This window comes from Saccostrea echinata, unplaced genomic scaffold (genome assembly GCF_033153115.1).
Source record: "Saccostrea echinata isolate AGI-Se365-2 ecotype Australia unplaced genomic scaffold, CSIRO_AGI_Sech_v1 ptg000028l, whole genome shotgun sequence".
Taxonomy (NCBI): domain Eukaryota; kingdom Metazoa; phylum Mollusca; class Bivalvia; order Ostreida; family Ostreidae; genus Saccostrea; species Saccostrea echinata.
The window spans coordinates 1,747,920-1,768,719 of NW_026889777.1; the positions used below are offsets into that span (position 1 = coordinate 1,747,920).

General features: G+C 32.7%; 1 protein-coding gene across 1 annotated transcript; it reads right to left on the reverse strand.

The window, feature by feature from the left end:
• Nucleotides 1–1,733: 1,733 nt before the first annotated feature.
• Nucleotides 1,734–14,076, reverse strand: LOC133193891 (myo-inositol 2-dehydrogenase-like). The gene is made up of 6 exons (XM_061329807.1): nt 13,815–14,076; nt 3,138–3,246; nt 2,867–2,997; nt 2,370–2,593; nt 2,051–2,216; nt 1,734–1,840 (listed from the first exon to the last, which is right to left on the reverse strand). The coding sequence occupies exons 1-6, from the start codon at nt 14,074–14,076 to the stop codon at nt 1,734–1,736; spliced, it is 999 nt and encodes a 332-aa protein (XP_061185791.1).
• Between the last annotated feature and the right edge of the window lie 6,724 nt (nt 14,077–20,800).

The window sequence follows — 20,800 nt, forward strand, 5'->3', positions numbered from 1 at the left end:
TATGCTTTTTTTTTTCAAAAATATTCTTCCCAAAACCAAAGAGCTTCAAAAGATGAAAGTTACATTGTATGTGACATCGTCATTACATAGGGTAGATCTTTATATATATATATATATATATATATATATATATATATATATATATATATATATATATATATACATACATGTATATATATATATATATATATATATATATATATATATATATATATATATATATATATATATATATATATATATATATATATATATATATATATATATATATATATATATATATAATTATATATATATATATATATAATTTTTCATAACTTGTAAAAAGCTTTCTCATTGGTTCGTTTGATATCACGTACCAAGGTATGGGAATGCGGATAGACCAGAACATTCTAATTATAAGCATAAAAAAAATCGTATAGACCAAAAATGTACGAAGAAAATCATGTATGAAATATAATCACTTACACGGATTTTTTTTTTCGTACAAACCTACAAACAGGACAACTTATTAAAAGCTCAAGTAGAAGAATTATTTTTGGGTGAAAAAAATTTCATGGTTTATAATCTTATAAACGTATCTTACAGCTAAAGAGCTTGATCAATTCTTAAATTGAAATGGTGTGTTTTTCTTTCTTTCTTTCTTTTTTGAATATTTTAAGAATGATTTATTGCATTTTCAAATGAAGGGAAAAACTGTTCCACTTGAAAGTTCAAATTTTGAAATGCAAAGGAAAATGATTTGCACTCATTCCTTTAGTGAAATAAATTCCCTATCCAATGGCGAAAGTTAAATATCCTCCATTTATTATATAGGAAATACATAGTCTTTCATAAAGAACATAGAAATGTTATTGGTAAATATCGAGACTTTTTAGTTGTAAAAATGCACTTGCAATCTGTTGAATTTATATGGCCAACTATTTCCAATATTTACAAATAGAAATCCAAGAACCTACATTGAGGGGGGGGGGGGGGGATGGATACAAGAAAAAAATATTATTCGTTGATCTGATCTTTTACTCCTTGATGCGTTCTTATTTACAACACACGTTAAAAAAGACATAGTAGATCAGAATCTCAATCATGACATATATTGCTACTTGCGTAATCAATGGATTATATACATCGTTTATGGCATTTTAAATGAACAGGGTCTTCAATGATTCTTTCCTCCTGTAGGTTGTAACATATACTTTCAGTTATATCATCACTCAATGTTAGAATACATATGTTTTTAGGATTTCTACCTTTGCAGAGGTTGTGTTTCCCCTTTACAAAGAATACTAGTACTAAAGGATAAATAGCACAAAAGATTCTATGCATGGATTTATATACATGTTTAATGTTTTGACTGATTTTCAATAGCAGTGACAGGAAAAAATTCCTAAGACAAAAAAGGAAAAGTACATTTCCTTAAATGTTCAAATATGCGAATTTGCGACTATTTCTATATAAATCCATATAGTAACACAACTGTGCACACATTTATGACATTACTACAAAATCTTTCAAAATATCCAAACTTACTCCTGACCGGTGAACATTTTTCAGTTTATGTATATTACTATTATTAATTCTTTCTTAATAAATTGCTGATATCTGGGGGGGGGGGGGAAGTTTCTGTTATCGATCCTCAAATAGCCAAATATGGTAAAAAGAAAAAGAGAGAGACACCGTTATAGTAGAAATTTTTATAAATCTTAAAGTTAGATACTGTTAATCATCGTTTTCTATGTAAGGTTTATCACTTTTCCTTGCTGTAGAGACTCCGTGGCAGATGCGCATAATCTACTGACATACGTGACTTCCTCTCCTTTAACAATACAGTCAATTTCTCCTGAAAATAAAAAAAAATTAGAATGTAAAAGAAAGTAATTTGTACAATGAACAAAAATAATAATTTTCGGGTATTTATTAAAAAGTCGATGCATATCATTGAAATATATTCATTTTTTTGAAATCATATTTGTAAAAAAGCACATTTAAGAAATTTAATGGTTTTCCCAAAATTAAAACAAAACGTTTTCTTATAGAGGTGTTTTCTGACCTTTGATAACCGCTGCAAAGTGCTCAATTTCTTTTCTGTAGGCATCTGTGAACCGCGTAAGAGCTTGCTGCCACATCAGATCAGAATGCATTCCTTTCTCGTCCCATAAGCACAACTGTGATTCTTTTGGATTTTCGATGACAGCACATCCCTTGGTACCTAAAACCTTATTTAATAGGAAACATTACTTAAGCTGAAACAATTAGATTTTTTTATCGCTTATATATCTCAGTTGTTTTGGTATAGATCCACCCAATTTGAGGTATTTTTACATTCATTTCTTTAATAAGGCGAACTTGGCAATAAACACATTTTATACCTCATATCTCTGATCATAACCATAGGAAACTCCTCTGAAGTTTTCGATAAATGCCAATAATCCGCTTGGAAACTTCAGTACTACGTTTACACTATCAAAATCACCACATTCTTTAATCATCGGATTGTGCGCATGACCGAAGGAAAACACTGATTGCGGTCGCTCTCCTGCCAACCACACTAAAAGATCGAACTCGTGAATTGCGCTGTCGGTTAGAAATCCACCTGTAAATAGAATTATTTTAAATATGTTAAAGTTACGTTCGATTAGACATGAATTCGTAGATATTATTTGACTACAATGCAACTCATGACTGTCTTTTGACAATACTCTTTGAGCTTAGTAATGGTGTCAGAGCAGGAAAATGGCATCACTTCAACTTCAAGATGAACATAACAATGAGCATTTTATACGAATAGGAGAAATTGGAAATTATTTGGAGCTTAATGTATATCACGATTTACGAATCAGTATTGGAGATTTAATGAAGGCACCACCTGAGGATAAAATGTATTCCTTTGTACATGTAGACGGTAGTTCTCTAGCCGACAGCTTAATCGTTCTTAGAGTGCCTAAGTCACCACAACGAATTTTTTCGTATAATTTCTGTATGCTAACATCGAACCTTCTACAATAAATATCAATGAATTATTAATTTATTTCAATTTCTTCTTATATAAGCGAAATTATTTGACTTTTGTGGAGAACTAAGTCTTTGTTATACTATGAATCTTATAAAATATGGTTCAATAATTAATTTCACGCTACTTATCAAATCCGCATTGCAAGGTCTTGTTATTTGTCTTGGCTGCTCTGTAACAATTAGCTACTTCCTCCTCCGTTAAAGCAAGAGGCTTCTCGGCAAAAACATGCTTCCCTGAAAGGACATTCAATAAAACGGCTAATTTCTGATTTTGTACTTCTTGATTGATTGGCTTTATTTCATATCTGTTGTTTTTTTTTATAATAATAAATAAACATTTGTAGAGCGCCCTATATAATAAAAATTACTCCAAGGCGCTTAACAATAAGATTATAGTAAAATAAATGTACAAGATAGTAATTAAAGCTTTAACAAGAAAATGAAAGATGCAATAAATTAAAAAGAAAAATCTTTGAGACATTTTTAAAAGATAAAAATCATAGGCGTTTAAAACTCAACCACTTATTTACTGATTTCCCTGTAAAACTTAACGAGGGTCGTTCAATTGGTAATGAAACCTAAGATGTGTAACACTGAATGTAGAAGCATTTAATTTTATCTTTTTCACGATCTATGGGTACTATTTAAGAATTCATAATCACTGGAAAATCTCATGTTTTTTCTACAGACTTCGCAAAGAAAGCTCACTTTTGAAGTAAGCATGATCTCTACGCTGAGCTGAAAACTGTTTAAAAATTGTCTCTACTAAGAAGATGTAAAAACTTTCATTACCAAAAAAAAAAAAAAAAAAAAAAAATGTTGACCAAACAGTATTAAAGACATGATTTTGTTATCTGGATTGTTTGATGTGTTCTTTTATGTCCCGTTCGAGAATTTTTCATTCATAAAGAGACGTCATCATATACTGTTAAAGGGCTTCAAATTTACACATTACTCGGCACTTAGGGCCATTGAGCAGTGAGGGCTCTTTATCGTTACATCGCCTACCGTGACACGGAGCCTAGGTTTTTTAAAGGTCCAATCCGAAAGACCCGCAGCTTTCACTCCAAAAATGCCGAGTGCTTGGTGAAGAAACATTTGCTACTTATTTTCTATCGACTTAGGTAAAGTGCGGTCTTGATTCGAACACACGACCTTCCTATCACGGAGCGAGCGCTCTACCGACTGAGCTACGTGACAGACAGAAAAGATAAACCTTTCACACTGTACAGTGTTTAGATAGATTTAAGAAATAAAAAAAGGAATGTTACAAGATCGGAGTTGGACTGGTCGATCAAAATTTGTTGGGACACTAAAGATTGTCGATGCTGTGAGCAACCTGATATTTGTAAGTGGCAGATTTATCTTGAGAGAAGTTGGTAAGACACTAGACATTTCATCATCACAGTTTGTAGAGTTCTGACAGGGGAAATATGAATATAAACTATTTTTATGTAAGATAGATGGAATATGTCCTTACAGATGCCTAAAAGAAAACCCTCTTTTTATGTGTCAATGGTCTAATAAAAACTAGACATTATTACAAAAAAGGCATTTTAAATTTGGGTGATGGTTGTTAAAACATGGGTGCACTTTTTATTGCATAAAAGGAAGAACAATGATAAAAAGTGGAATCAGAGAGAAAGCTGTCATCTTATTATTGCAAAAAGAACAGAGCTCCAAAGATGTTATATATTTTTTTAGTAAAGATGTCTGATATTTCACCATCCTCCGCCCAAAGGAACTACCATCAATGGAAGTTTTTATGTTAAAATTGAATTGAGGAAAATTCAGTAGCTTTTCTTTGAGGGAAGTTCGAATACGGGTCCCCGAGTTTATGTTTGTGTCTGACAACGCTGCTGCAAATAAGCATAGAATGTAAAGGGAAATTTGACGAAAGGAACGTTTACAGAGCTTATAGCCATCCTCTGTATTCGCTTCATCTCAGTCATTTTGAAATTTTCTTATTCCAAGAACCCAAGAAACAATCAATGGAAGAAATTACTAATTTAGATTTGTCATGGAGAATGCCATTATTCAGTGTCTTTTGAGGATACCTTGTACTTTTCTTAATTTTAGATTGCATTTTGCATTGTTTATTGAACGACCCTCGTATTACAATGTTGATGATTGAAAAATTCCGATGCTTCAAAATTTACACTTCCACATAAATGATATTCACTCTTAAAATGATTTTGAGCTTAATGAAACAAACGTTTTTTTTTCAAAAATTGCCATAATCACCTTATTTTTTTTTTTTAATCTTGTATTATTTACCAGAATTTAATGATTTGATGATAAGGCCTCCTCTTCCGTGAACAGTAGTGCATATTACAACTGCGTCCAGCCTACAATAGAATAACATTGGTTTTTATTCCTCAGTATACTTCTTTTGATATATTTGACCTTAAAAAAAACAAACCATCTTGCAAATTATTTATAATCATCTGTCATGGTCATCTTATATTTTTGATATATTTTTCCTGAATTAATCATAATAGAAACAAGACGTGTTTGTAAAACACTGATGCCCCCGTATGGCAGCTTATGGCTAAATTTCTCAAATGCAAGTCAAACTCCAGGTCAAAAGATCCAAAATGTTGATACCCAAAGAAATGTCTTGTCTCAAGGAATATACATGTGAAATATGAAAGCCCTAGCACCAACCGTTGAACAGTTATGGCGAAGATTTTTTTTTTTTTCAAAAGTAAGTAACACATCAAGGTTAAGGTCAAATGGTACCCAATGGAAGGTCTTGTCCTAAGTGATATACATGTACGTGAAATATGAAAGCCCCAGAACCAAACGTACAAATATCATGGCTAAGGTTTAAGTTTTTTTTTTAAAGTAGGCCAAACTCCAAGTTTAAGGTCAATGGGCCCAAATTGTTGGTATCCAAAGGAAGGTCTTGTCACAAGGAAAACAAATGTGGAGAATAAAAGCCCTAACAGGTGTTCAAAAGTTATGGCAAAGGTTAAAGCAGGCCTCTAAGTGGCCTCTAAAATTTAGGCGCCAGCTGGCGCCTTATCAAAAAAATTTAGTCGCCAATGCAAATTTTTCAGTCGCCAGGCAATTTCTCTAAGGCGCCAACTTTAAAAGTTAATAGAATATATAGGGTCCCTATAGGTCCCTATAGAATATAGGGACCCATGACGTGCCTAAGAAAATACGACATGGCCATTGCAAAAATATAATTTCCATTTCTTTTAAATTTCTTTTCGCTTTTTCAGAAAAATTGTTAAAAATGTGAAAATTTCCGGAATTCCATAAAATGGTCGCCAGTTTGGAGACTTATGGAAGAATTTTAGGCGCCAATCAAAAAGTTTAGGGGCCATGGCGACTAAATTAGTCGCCAATTAGAGCCCTGGGCTAAAGTTTTTCAAAAGTAGGTCAAACTCCAAGGTCAAGGGTCAAAGTTCTTGGTATCCATAAGAAGGTCTTGCCACAAGGAATATATATGTGAAGTATGAAAGCCCTAGCACCAACTGTTCAGAAGCTATAGCCAAGGTTAAAGTTCTTAAAAAGTAGGTCAAACTCCAAGGCCAAGGTCAAGGGTCAAAGTTGTTGGTATCCATAAGAAGGTCTTGTCACAAGAAATATACATGTGAAGTATGAAAATCCTAGCTCCAACTGCTCAAAAGTTACGGCTAGGGTTAAATTTTTAAAAAAAAAAAGTAGGTCATACTCCAAGGTCAAGGTCAAACGGTCAAAGTTGTTGGTATCCGAAGGAAGGTCTTTCTACGTGGAATGCACGTGTGTAGTTTGAAAGCCATAGCACCAACTCTTTAAAAGTTATGGCCAAGGTTAAAGTCTGATGAAATATAGCAAAAGTTGGTCAAACTCCGAGGTCAAAAGGTCAAATTTGATGGTACCCAAAGAAAGGTCTTGTCACAAGGAATACTCATATGAAATATAAAAGCCATAGCTCTAGCCAATCGATAGTTATGAGCAAGGTTAAAGTTTTTGCGGACAGACAGACAGACACACACACTGATAGACGGACAGTGCAAAAACGATATGACCCCGAATCCTCGATTACGGGTGCATAAAAATAATGTCGTTGAATAGGGTCACCTATAGGTGTTTTAAACACGAATTTGACAGCTATTTTATAGAATAAAAACAGAGCATAAATAGTTCCTCTTATTTTTTTTTCATAAATTATCAAGTACCTATTATTACTATTGTTTTATTAAAATGATATTTTTTTTCGAGTTTTGTCACCTTAATAAAATACTCACGTAGGTTCACTAAGAATTTCATCGGTTTCTTCAGGGGAACAGACGACGGTGTCCTTTAAACAATAGTTGTCAATCAAGGTCCGAATTTTCTCAAGCATCGATGGAATGTCAATCAAGTATGCAACTTCAAATGCAGAACTTTGCACTATATGTCGTAAATGAATATTTCCTATTCGTCCAAGACCGAAGACAGCAACTTTCGGACGAAAGTTTTTCCTTTCCGCCATGACTTATAGCAATGAATTTATTATATCCACTACTAATTCAATACGACATAGATGTTAAATAAAATCGGTATGACCTACTTTTGTGATTTAGATTGTCTTATCATCCTATGCATTTAAGGTCATATATATATATATATATATATATATATATATATATATATATATATATATATATATATATATATATAAGTACATTTTTTTTACCTAGAGTTTGGCAGGACAAATCAATATTTTTCTATTGTAAAATCAGCCCTCTTCAAATTAACTTTAACATTATATAGACATTTTAGTTTTATTTCATCATTTTTTTCTGTAATGATGAATAATTACTTCATCTTTGTTTGTTTGTAAACTTCTACATTTGGAATGATTGAAAAAGTAAAAGAAGCTCTGTAAAATATAAGGACTGACTCCTTACTCCATGACTCTAGAGCAAATGCTCTAACCACTGCGCTACGCAGGCGACTTTTGTATTTTGAATTCAGAAACATTTTGGATATTTATGCGCTCTTATTCAATTTTAATCAACAACACTAGATCAGAAATTAAAAATTGTACAATAACATTTATATTCAAAAAAAGAATTGTCCGCAGTCTTACGCATCTGCTTTATCTGAAAAATCAGTTGATTCGATACGCAAGAGCATGCTCTACGTATGTACAATTTCTAAAACTAGGTAAATTATTGACAAACAAGTTGATGAAGCAAGAATATCAGCTGTCTCGTTTAAAGTCATCATTTCGTAAGTTCTATGGTCGATACAATGACCTTGTCAGCAAATACAATTTATCATTGAGTCAAATGTTGACTGAAGTTTTTCATACTAATTGTTAAACCATTATTTACACACTGAATTGTTTTCCGTTATTTCCCGATGATGACAAGGAGAACACGGCGGGTGTGACCGGGGATGCTCACTCCTTTATGGCACCTGATCTCACCTCTGATGTTAAGAGATCCTTGATTGCTCTGCTCCAAAATTTGTATTGTTTAATGGACGTTATCTCCATATATTTCATACACTAATAGCAAGCTAACGACCAAACTTTATAATACATGTAACGACTTCAAATTTTCAATCGTCAACTTTCATACTTATGTAGCAAAATATACCCACTATCACCTAAATTTATTTCCCAGTTGATTCAATACGTACGTGCATTTTCTGCTTATGTTCAATTTCTAAACAAAAGCAGGCTACTGACAAATCAGGTGATGTTGCAAGGGTATCAATAGTCTCATTTGAAGTCTTTTTTTTTTGGGGGGGGGGGCAAATTCCATTGTCGATACAATGTTCTTTTATGCAAATAAAACCAGTCCTTAGGTCTAATGTTAACTGACTTTTTTTTTATAACAGATTGTTCGGCTATTATTTCCTTTTACCCAATCACGACAAATGGTTCATACCAGATATGACCGGTTTACAGGAGATGTTTACTCCTCCATGGCTACTATCCCATCTTGGAAGTTTTCAGAGGTCCGTGATTGCTCTGCTTTCAAGGTGTATTGTTATTATTGTTCGCTATCTTTATATTTCACATATATTTTCCACCGTAATATGGAATTTGAAATATACTGAAAGAAAAAAGAAACTCAAGGTAAACTTTTGAAGTGAATTTATGCTATTTTTCGAAAGTATTTTCCAGTTTTGTTATCTATCAATTAAACTCATTTTTGATGGACAAGTTACCAGAATCTCATTTGATTTTGAATGATTATTCATGTTATTGAAATTCATATGACGGTATCCCCCTAAATGAAAATAAAAATTCTCAATATCTCCCTCGCACGTCTATCACAACTTTGATTTCCCTGTGCATGAAGTTAAAGTATTCATATTTCTCATGGATATTTATTCAACCCTTCCGACAGGGACAGACCCTTGTTGGTCGAAATTAGCTGGGCTTACCGACGCTTTCAACCCCTAGCGTCCAGTTAGTCTTGTCCCACAGATTTTCAATTGAAAAAAAAAATTACGAATGCCAGTTGATTTGGTCAATGTGAATATTTACGAGAAAGTCCTGAAAAGCTATGACAACAATTTCCTGGGGGTGAACATGCTGAATAATTAGGCTTACGACGCACACGTGCGCAAGTGAGAGTGTCACCGACGTAAGATTGACGAGCTCACGGACTAAAATATAGCAATGGATTTCTATCAGTTTTAGAGTGATTGTAATGCTTATGATTGCTTACTGTATTAGAATTGGTTTCATTGGTAATACCGTGGCGATTACACAGGTGGTAGGATGAAAAACCTTATTTTCATATGACGCTGTTACACACCAACGTCACAGTCACGGTAGGTTGGACACCATTCCTGTTCCTCTCTGACAAGGGATAAAATGTTCCACGGTGGAAAATTTATAACAAAGTGCACAGCAACATGTTATTGTCTTTTCCTTCACATAGGCAATTCAATTACTAGACCGCATGGGACATCCATCAGCCGTACCATGATAACAAGAAATTCATATTGCCTGTAAATAGTGAAAAACGATGTGTATACCTCCAGTGAATCAGGAACTACTACAAAATCTGTTAACAAACCTAACATCATCAAAATACACGTGTTTTTGGCTTTTTACAACTTTTCTTACGTGACGTCATCAATTTCACAGTTGAGTAATTTTGAACACCGATTTTAGTGCACAGTTACCAAGATACACCTCTGACTAATTTTCGTAATTTTTGGCCACTAAGTCAAAAATATTTTGCATGTTATGTTTCCTTGCGTTTCTTTTTCTTTTCAGTATAGTTTCGATAGTTATTGTAGGAGAAAATTTGAGACTGGTTTTAATAAAGGTTTATTTCAACCATGAGCGTGACTGAATTTGTACAAAGTACATTAATGCATGTTCAGAATTGTTTGTTGGTAAAGGATTCGTGAAATAAATAAATCTTATATGGAGGTAACGTTTCCCTTCCGTGTATTTAGATAATCATAATTTTTAGCTTTGAAAATAATATTATCTTAGAACGTGTTACTGCTACTGATGGAAATAAAATTCCTATGAAGAGGAAGAAATGGGGTTTTCTAAATAAAATATCAAAGAATATATAAGATAATTGATGATCGTAGAACTTTCGTGACTCTATCTAATAGTACGCATTATATATATATATATATATATAAGAAGAGAGAATCACGGGGAAAAGGGAGGATTTTGAGACCAGAATTTTCGTGAGGTATGCATTTCTGTGGTCAGATATCTATTCATGTATACCACGTTTATGGTCTTATCTTTTATCATTGATTTTATTCTTTATTCCATATTTATTTTTATGAAGTTTTTTTTAAATATAATTTTTGTTTCATGTTGTGACTTTACACGTTTTTATAAATAATTGATAAAATAAATGAATGCAAGTTGCTATTTACGCATCATCATGTGGTTAAATTGATTTTTGTCGCTTGTTAAATTTTTAATGACGTCACATTGAAACTTCCCATACGGTGCTTCACAAATGCGACCTCAGGCCTTCCTTAACGTAGCTGAGTTGATATTTAAACTCAAAGTCTGCTTCAATATATCTGTAAAAGAATAAAACTGTATCTCAACAAAACTTTGAGAACATCGAGATAACGTTTAGATGTCCTTATATTTGGAATATGCAAAATTTTCTAGTTTTAAATACAGAGTAATTTTATTCACGATTTTTGAAAATGTAGAAACGTGAAATGAAGACCAGCAACATATCTAATCTACTTTTCTGTACAAGTATGAGATTCATATTCTAATATTTAAAAAGGCATTGAGTAGGAAAGGAAAGGAAGTCGATAGAAACGTGGTTTTAGCTTTAGAATTCATATGCAGCAACATTGCGATTTATCAAACTTTCAAAAATATATCTATGTATTTTTACGCAGTTTTTTTTTCTGTATGTTAAAATTTTAAACAAACTGCAAAAACGTTTGCATGTTCATATAATGAATAAACTGTAGAAAATGATAGTTTTTCCCTTTCACACTTTAAAATTTTTGCCTAGTGTTATATTCGCCCAGACACAATTGTGTTAAAAATATAAGGCTGTCTTTTCTTGAATTCACACCGTTTTAAATTCGCCCTCTTCCTAATGAGGCGATAATAACACGGAGATAAAATATCATTGTATAGAGTGCAGTGTATATGTAGTATTTTCCTTTGTTGATTTTGTTTGTAAAGTCTCATTTTCTCTCGGAATACCATTTCTTTAAACCACCAAATGCCCTTGGCATGATCATTCAAACTGAAACTGAAAATGTAGTAAAAAAAGTGACTCCGATCAAGCCACGAACCCCGTTTTCACTTAGATCCGACACTAATTTAGTGTTTCGGCAGTGTGATAACAGGCCAAGCAATAAATAGATATTCTATACTAATTATAATTAGTTATATAAGTCCGCCATCATCAGGAATCCACTTATATATATATCAATGTTGTATATTCATTTTATTCGTTTTATTATATACCGGTATGTTCTTTTTAAATAGTAGAACCGGTAAGGGAATTTCCCAAGGTCACGTAATGTTCAAATAATAAACACAGATGAAAGTTGTTTGTGTAAATAAATATGCAAGAATGCGATAATTTGTTAACTGTCTCTGACCGAGATATGTCAGTAAATGATATGGTTGATTACATTGTAATTGACCAGTAAGTGAGGCTTTACTAACTTTTATAAAAGTTTTGAACTTGTTAGGAGATCTCCTAAACTCCTGTGTTTTTATATGCTATAATTGGTTTGTTTTTGAATATATCTTTGAGTTCGGGCTCTCTTGATAGAGTGTGCCAGTATTTCAGCAATTTCTTTTTGATATTGCAAATGGCTGGGTTGTACTTTGTAACCATGACCAATAGTATATCAGAATTACTGTTAACTTTCTTTTTTTGATTTAAATGGTCTCTTTTGTAATTTTCTAGAACATTGTTCATTGAACTATTAATCTCATTTTCATTATATCCTCTTTTCAACAGAAAAAAATTTGAACTTCTCGATCGCATTGTGAAAAATATTAAAATCGCTAGTATTGCGTAAATGACGAATGATTTTGCCTTTAATGATTCCCTTGAAAACAGAAGGGCTACATGTATGTGCACTATTGCGTTCCAGATACTGGAAAGTATAAGTAGGTTTTATGAAAGTTTTGACATCAAGAATTCCTTCTAATTCAAACCTTTCTCCCTTAAATAGGGTGATGTCAAGGAAGTTCATTTCTTTGTCAGAAATTTCATATGTGAATTTTAAAAGAGGATGATGTGAATTTGCTATTTGGAAAAAATGATGAATTTCATCCATTTCCCCTTGATAGATTATAAATCCATCATCTCGATATCGACCGTGATAAACAATATATTATGTTGAAATGGAAATTTGTTTAGAATTTCCGAAGTGACTTCATACATTCTGATATCGCACACTTCAGGACTGCATTTTGAGCCCATTGCGCAGCCTATAATTTGTTTATATTTCTTAGAATTAAATTCAAAGACATTATTTTCTAATATTATTTGTAACAACCACAGAAGATCTTCTGTAGGTGGCGAAGGAATTTTAAATTCTCCCTTGTTGAATTTAGAGTATGCTTTACTGACAGCTGTGAGTAATTCGTTGAATTGCATATTTGTATACAGGGATGTTACATCATACCTGACCATTATGCATTCTGCTTAAGGTCTAAGTTTTTCTATTTTTATTATAAAATCAGAGCTATCTCTGATGTAAGTGGATTGTGTTTTGACTATTGGTATTAGGAAGTAATCAAATTATTGGCTGATTCGTTCCGTCGCCGACCCGCATTGCAAGATAATAGGTCGTGCCGGGCAAATGATTTCTTGATTGTAGTGGCCCTGTTCTTTGATAACATCAAACATCGTCTGATCTAATTTGTGAAGTTTAGGTAGTAAGTATAATCTACCTATTCGTGGATACGTAATATCCATTAAAAATCTATGTGTAACTTTATATAGATACCCATTTGCCTTAAGTTCATTGATTTTATTTTGAATATTCCTTGGGAGCACTGATAAATCAAAATCGTCAATTATTTCGTAATATTTAGTGTTCAATTGGCGCCCTCCTTAATATAATCGTGTTTGTTCATAACAACACATATGTTGTTTTTGTCTGCCTTTTTAATTACAATATCGTGCCGATATCGTAACTGGTTAAGTGCTCTTCTCTCAAGTTGAGATAAATTATCAGAGCATTTTTTATTTGAATAGAGGAAAGTTCAAGTTTGGTCTTATCGATGTAGGTTTCAAATGCACCAATCATCTTAGGTGGTTTATATCCACTCTTTGTGTAGAAAGGATGAATCTCATCGTTATTAGTCTTGAAATTGAACTTACATCTCATTTTACGTGCAAGTTCATCAAAATCTTTGAGTAAGTCGTTTTTTGCGACTTTTGTCGAAGGTGTTGGGATGAATTTCAGCCCTTTTGCTAACAAGAAGTATTCACTATCTGTTAACTTGTTTTTGGTCAGATTGAATACATGTTCTCTTGCATAAAGAACATTGGAGTAGAACTTTCTATTTTTGCGGGCTTTGTATTTCATTGCCCTAATAGATCGTTTTCTTCTTTTGATGTTTCCATCGAAACGACGTGCCATTCTGTTGGCTGTGTATGTGAAAATGTGAGCAAACCTTCGGACGTGGTAAAAATGCCGCATGCGTACAAATCCTGTATGTAATTATTGAATAATCCAGTCGTAATCATGTTTGAACTAACCAATTAGAAAATTAAAAATACAATTTCCTTACCAAAAGGCATATCAATAAGATAGCAAAATTCCAAAGGAAATGAATATTTTATTCATTGATCATTCACAGAACATAATTTGTCACAGTATGTAATCAACAGCGAATGATACTTTAAAGAAATGACTAAATCCCATGGGAATAAGTTCGTTAGAGTTAAGAGTGATACACTCAAATATAATAATCGGACAATAGAGTTACTTTAGTATAGCGAATCAGTTCAGTTGTGCATGAGTGATACACTCAAGTTGTAGTAAAAAAGTGACTCCCATCAAGCCACGAACCCCGAGGGAAATTCCCTTACCGGTTCTTCTATTTAAAAAGAACATACCGGTATATAATAAAACAAATAAAATGAATATACAATATTGATATATATAAGTGGATTCCTGATGATGGCGGACTTATATAACTAATTATAATTAGTATAGAATATCTATTTATTGCTTGGCCTGTTATCACACCGCCGAAACACTAAATTAGTGTCGGATCTAAGTGAAAACGGAGTTCGTGGCTTGATGGGAGTCACTTTTTTACTACAAATATAAGATGGTATCTCACAATAAACGTAATCTGATAGCGTAAAGCTTTTTTATTCGCGTGTGAGAAAATTTTACGATGTTTGGGGCCTTCGTTTTTCTAGCGAATATTAATATAATAACATTTCTTGTCGAGAAGCATTTAATTGTGTATTCATGTGGTATGTTTCAGTATCGATATTAATCGCTTTGGGGGGATTTCAATGATGCATTGTATTTAAATTTTCCGGACAGTTTGTGAATAGTTGATTTAAAGCTAAATTTAAAAGAAATAATTGAATAATCGAATTTTTGGAATACTTATTTTTTCACAGCATATTTAGAAATCTAATTTTTTAATAGACCTTTTATTTTTGGAGTTTGAAGCGTAGACTTTCTTGAATAAAGGACTAAACACACTTGGAATTTCTTTTTGTTTTTTAGGTTTTAGACCAAAGACTAAACATCTTCAACATGGTAAGGAAAATATTCAATGAACTTTTCCAGGAGCACAACATAGAGGGGAGGAAAGAAAGAGCCCCGTTTGGAGCAATATCGTATTTGCTCAACCTAATAGGAATCATTGGCAATGTGTTGGTTATAAACATCTTTCGTAAACGTTTTACTTCGTCTTCAAATTACAGAGTATTTGTCTTATTTTTAGCTGTAGTCGATATTTTCCTCTGTATTACACATGTTGCGAGAGAACTAAGCAGGACGTTTTCAGTCTACAGTCAAGTTGCTAACGACGGTGTATTGATCTGTAAGATAGCTATTTATTTTGGTAATTCTGTCGCATATTCTTCCATTTTGACAATTTTTTTTATAGGTATAGAGAGGTACAGAAAAATATGCACACCCTTTAAGTCCCAAATTACATTAAAACTTTCCAAGATTATGTGTTTGAGCGCTGTCTTGATAGGGTTTGTTGTAAATATTCCGATTTATCTTATTAATGGTAGAAGATATGTTCTAGTAGAAAATATAAATGCCACAAGATGCGCTGTCAAAAATGATTATGATGGAGATTTGCTGCCGTTTCTCTTTTATGCCTACAGATTTGTAGAAGTTCTACTCGCTTTATTCTTCATAATAAGACTTCAAGTGAAAATATTGAAAGCTCTTGCAAAGAAAGTTGAATCAAGAAAGAAAATGAAAAACATGGCAAAAGCTAAGGATACCGATTCCGACCTATCAGACCCCAAAATTGGAAAACAAAATAGAAATGAAGTGAAAAAGGAAAAGGAAACTGCTGTGGAAGTAGTAAATTCAGCAGAACAACAAGAGAAAAGAACAGAAAAATAGCGAAAACATTCGCCATTGTCACCCTTCTTTTGGTAGCCAGCTACGCTTTCAATACGCTATTTATGACAATACAAACAACACGGCGATATCTGGAACCAAGACAGAAAATTTCCAAATCAGAGGACGTGATGGAAGAATATTTCCCAGATATAATTACCTTAAACGGCATTCTGAATCCATTTGTGTACTATTTTACTGATATGAAATTTAATCAAGAACTGAAGAAACTTTGTGGTCGAAAGGGGTAGAAAAAAAAATTAATTTTGCTAATTTCAAGCTTTTTCAATGATAAATATACGTACATGTATACGTTCTTTGAGATTGTAGATTGTGCTGTGTATGTTTTAATTGTTGTTAAACAGGTAGTGCATGACATACTTTTATATATTTTAAGTTTTCTTTCATTGGCTTCAATTAAGCATTGATGAAGCAGTAATTAATCCTTTTTTGCAATGACAAGAGTCTATCGTGTTTACCATTATTTATTCTCCGTGTTTTACCTGCAAATTTTTGTAGTCATACTCGTCAGAATTAATGTAACCATATTCTGTAGCTAAAATAAAAAGAATACACAAACGTTGATGTACCGAAGCATTTTTCAAAAATTCAAACATTCTACCTACGAAAGTCTTCTGTAAAAAGAAAAAACATTGCTAACATATCCGAATGTCAAATTAATGTCAATTTAATATATCTAATTGATTATTAATACTTTAGAACATAAGACACATACCACGCGGATGATACATAGTAAAGCATGTAATCATGTGATCACTGAGTAAAAAAAAAATAAAAATGATATTGAACTGATCTGCCAGAGAGGTGACGTGTAGCATATAACGTTATAATCTTAAGATACACTCGATGCATCATGCCTGCATCTACTGTATAGGGGAAATGTTTTTTAAAAAATTGTTAAAAACAGCAAAGCTTTGATTAGTGGAAACATATTTTATGGAAGCATCCTCGGGGAGTGTAGATTCAAGTTTGTTCAAACCATGACCCCAACCAACCCACCCTTCCACCCCCAAACCCACAGAGGGGGGGGGGGGCATAAAGTTGTACATAGGAATATATAGGAAAATCTTCTGATCACGAACAACAAAACCGTGATTAGTCACATTTATATGGAAGCATTATCAGGTTAATTGTGTAGATTGTGTTTATTCAAATCATGACCCCGGGAGCTAAGGCGGGGTCTCAATGAAGAATCAAATTCATGCATAGGAATTTATGAAAAAAATAAAATCTTACTCTCAAAAACAGTAAAGTCATGATTATATTTACAATACGCACATGGAAGCATCATCAGGTTGTATAGATTCAAGTTTGTTCAAATCGTGATCCCTGAGGATAGGATGTGGCCACAATGTGTGATCTAAGGTTAGCAAAAGATATTTAAGGGAAGATTCTGCTGCTGAAGAAGAAAAGGGTCATGATGACCCAGGTGAGCGTTGTGACTCACGGACCTCTTGTTTTCAAGACTTTTAAGGTAAGATTTGCGACCCTCTCCAAATTTTATTTTTTTTTTAATTGTACATATGTCATACATCAATTTGTTTGGGAAGAATAGCTTCATTATATAACACAATTTTAAAAGAAATAGCCCGTCCCGTTTTTTGAGTAAAAGAGGCCAAATTTGAAGTATTTGACGTTTTACATGTTTAATTATTTTCAATGAAAAAATTGATTTGTTTGATATATCATCATATTAAAATAATTAAAATGGTATGTATTATTTTATTTTATGCTTAAAGACGTACAACACACTGGGGAAGATAACTCTTGCGATTTCAATAAAACGTTTAATTTGACGTCAAATTTGACGTTTATAATGAAGCGTCAAAATGACGACCGAATCGATCCCGACGTAATTATAAGAAAATGGGATTAGGGGCTTGATGTGGTTTCTTTAGAAATACCAAATCGTATCCTTGATTATTTGCGCTTTTGATTTAAAACCCGCCCCTCCTCCATAAAAAAAATGGAAGAAAAGAAAGATTATATCTTAAATTTCTTTAATTTTATACGAAACTCGTATCCGTGATCAATATTAGCACAACAATATTCTTTATCTTTTCATGATACATTGCTTTCTTTGTTACAGTTGGCTATGTAGCATTCGCATTACCAGATCAAGGGCCTATCTTCAAATTAAGAATTAGCCATATAAATACTGTTTTTGTTCTCCTTTTAAGAAAAAAAAAGTTTTACAACCCGTTTCCAGAAGTTCACTGATCAAAGAGGAACAACTCTAAAAATGTGGGAGATTTTCCCCCTCCCCTAGTTGAGTTATATCCTCCTGTTTGTCGAAGAGTTATGAAGACACAATGAATTCTGATGAACTCAGGAACTGAAAACTATAATATATAATAAGTAAGTACCGAAAATGTAACAGAATTGTTTACTGAAATGGCCCGAATTCACGAATATCTTATATGCGACAAACTGGCCCTATCCGACCATCTAGATATACCACTGTCAACAAATTCAGTGCGCATTTCTTCGAATCAAAACAAAACGTTTTATGCATGTATCACTATACATGAATAATTAAAACATAGATGGAGAATTTACAGTTTGATAAATTGAAGTTAATGTATACGAATACGAAATTTCCATTTTATCTATAGAAACAACAGAAGGATGCATACAAAAGGGGGTGGGGGTGGTTACTTTTAGACCCCGATCTTGTTTGCAATAAATAAGAAACAATATATTCCATTTACCAGCCTGTTTACATAATCGAAGAGTTGAATTTTCATCATTGTGCTTTCATTTTTAATGAAAATAACATTAAAATTAAATGTAAGTTGAATTCACACGCAGGTATATAAAATTAAATGCATGTCACCCATGTGTATGGACTACATATTGGACACTTGGACATAAAATCCTTAGAGAATAAGTTTTACTTTTGTTTTAGTAGTTGATAGTTTTACTCTTATTCTAGTTGTCAGAATTTAAATCTGCATGAATGAATTAATTAACTGGTACTTCAGGGATTTAAAAGATTAAATATATATCTCGAGGGTACCCTATGTTTCATGAAGCTCTAATGACTGCGTCCAAAATAAGGGGGGGGGGGGGGCTTCGTCAAAAATTGCCTATACCTCTGCATTTCAATGAACTGAAAAGTTTTAAGAACTTTGATACATATAATGTAGATAATTTTTTTCTTAAAGCAAAACTGAAATTAAACTATAGGTTTTTTCGTAAAAAAATATTAAAATTGAAAAATACGCATTTTTCAAGGCTTAAATGAACCATAGTTTTTCAGTTTAAGTCCTTCAAAAAATATTTTGGCGATGTGTACCTCTACAAAAACACTTTATTTGTGTGGTTAATGGTTAAATGAATGAGTCGATGAAATTTGACAGCCAGACTAGCGGAACTTTTTTGAAAATCAAGGATTTTATAGCTAGCCGATTAAAAATTTATTCTCCGCGTGAACAACCAAAGGAGGGTAACTTTTGGAACTTCCTGTCCAAATACGACTCGAACGATTTTGTCCAAAATGTGCATACGCATTGTATATATAGTCATGTATAAAATATACAGAAATAGCGAAAATTAAACGACAGGAATTTTTTGGTGGTGGATGTGTTGTACGTCCTTAATTCATCTTAAATTTTTATTTCTGTTATTTAAAATGTAAAAAATGAGGTTAAAAAAGATTTTTTTTCCCCAATTTTCCATAATAAAGTGAAACCGTTGCTATGGCAAAAAACAAGTTAAAATCATCATTTTCTATATCCACCGATTCTACAAAAATCCAAGAAATTATTAACTGGATAATTTTCATTACAATGAACTAAAAAAAATATATATGCCCCCAACTCCATTTCCATGGAAACAGAAGTTATATAACGGGTTTTCTACATAAAAATCAGACTTTTTCTGCATTTTAAAAGTTAACATTGATACGATTTTGAAAAAGTGTACTCTTCAAAGTAAATTTTATATGAAATTGTTTTTGGCAGAAAATCGACCACAATAACACTCCTTCTGTGCTACTAAATAATCAGTTCATGGAAAGATTCTTGTTATACATGTCCTATTTAAAGCACCTTTACAATATTATTGAGGAAATAGTCAATGGAATTACCTTTCAACACCTTTTTAGAAGTACATGTATTTATAAACATGTTTGAGGTGTATATATGTACATGTATTTGTTCATCATGGGTTTTTGGTATGCTGATGTTCGAAAACAAGTTTAAGTAAACTAATAAAAGCTTTCTGACCTCATGTTGATTTAATCATTCCAAAAGATTTTAACTGCATGTATTAATTTCTAGGCATCTATAGCGAATGTCTTTACTCATCTATGACTGGTGAGGCTTTAAATGCTATCATTTGAGTAAACTCTTGTAGGCATTGTATCCAGGTAGCTACTATCTTAAAAGCATTAAGTTAACATTTATCTACGTATCAATCATTTTATTAGTTAGTTTGTTTGTTTGTTAAACATCCCCTTAAGAACTTTTCACTCATATTGAGACGTCACCACTTGCCAGTGGAAGGCTGAAAATTTAGACCCGTACTCGACACTTATGGCCTTTAAGCAGTGAGGGATCTTTTTTGTGCCAGCAAATACTGTGATATGGGACTTCGATTCATATGGTCTCATCCGAAGGACCGGACTCCACGTCCAGCAGTGGGATTCAAACCCGCAACGCAAGGATCAATTCCTAAATCCCTGATTCTAGATCAAACGCTCTAACCACTGCACCATGATGAGGGCGACTTT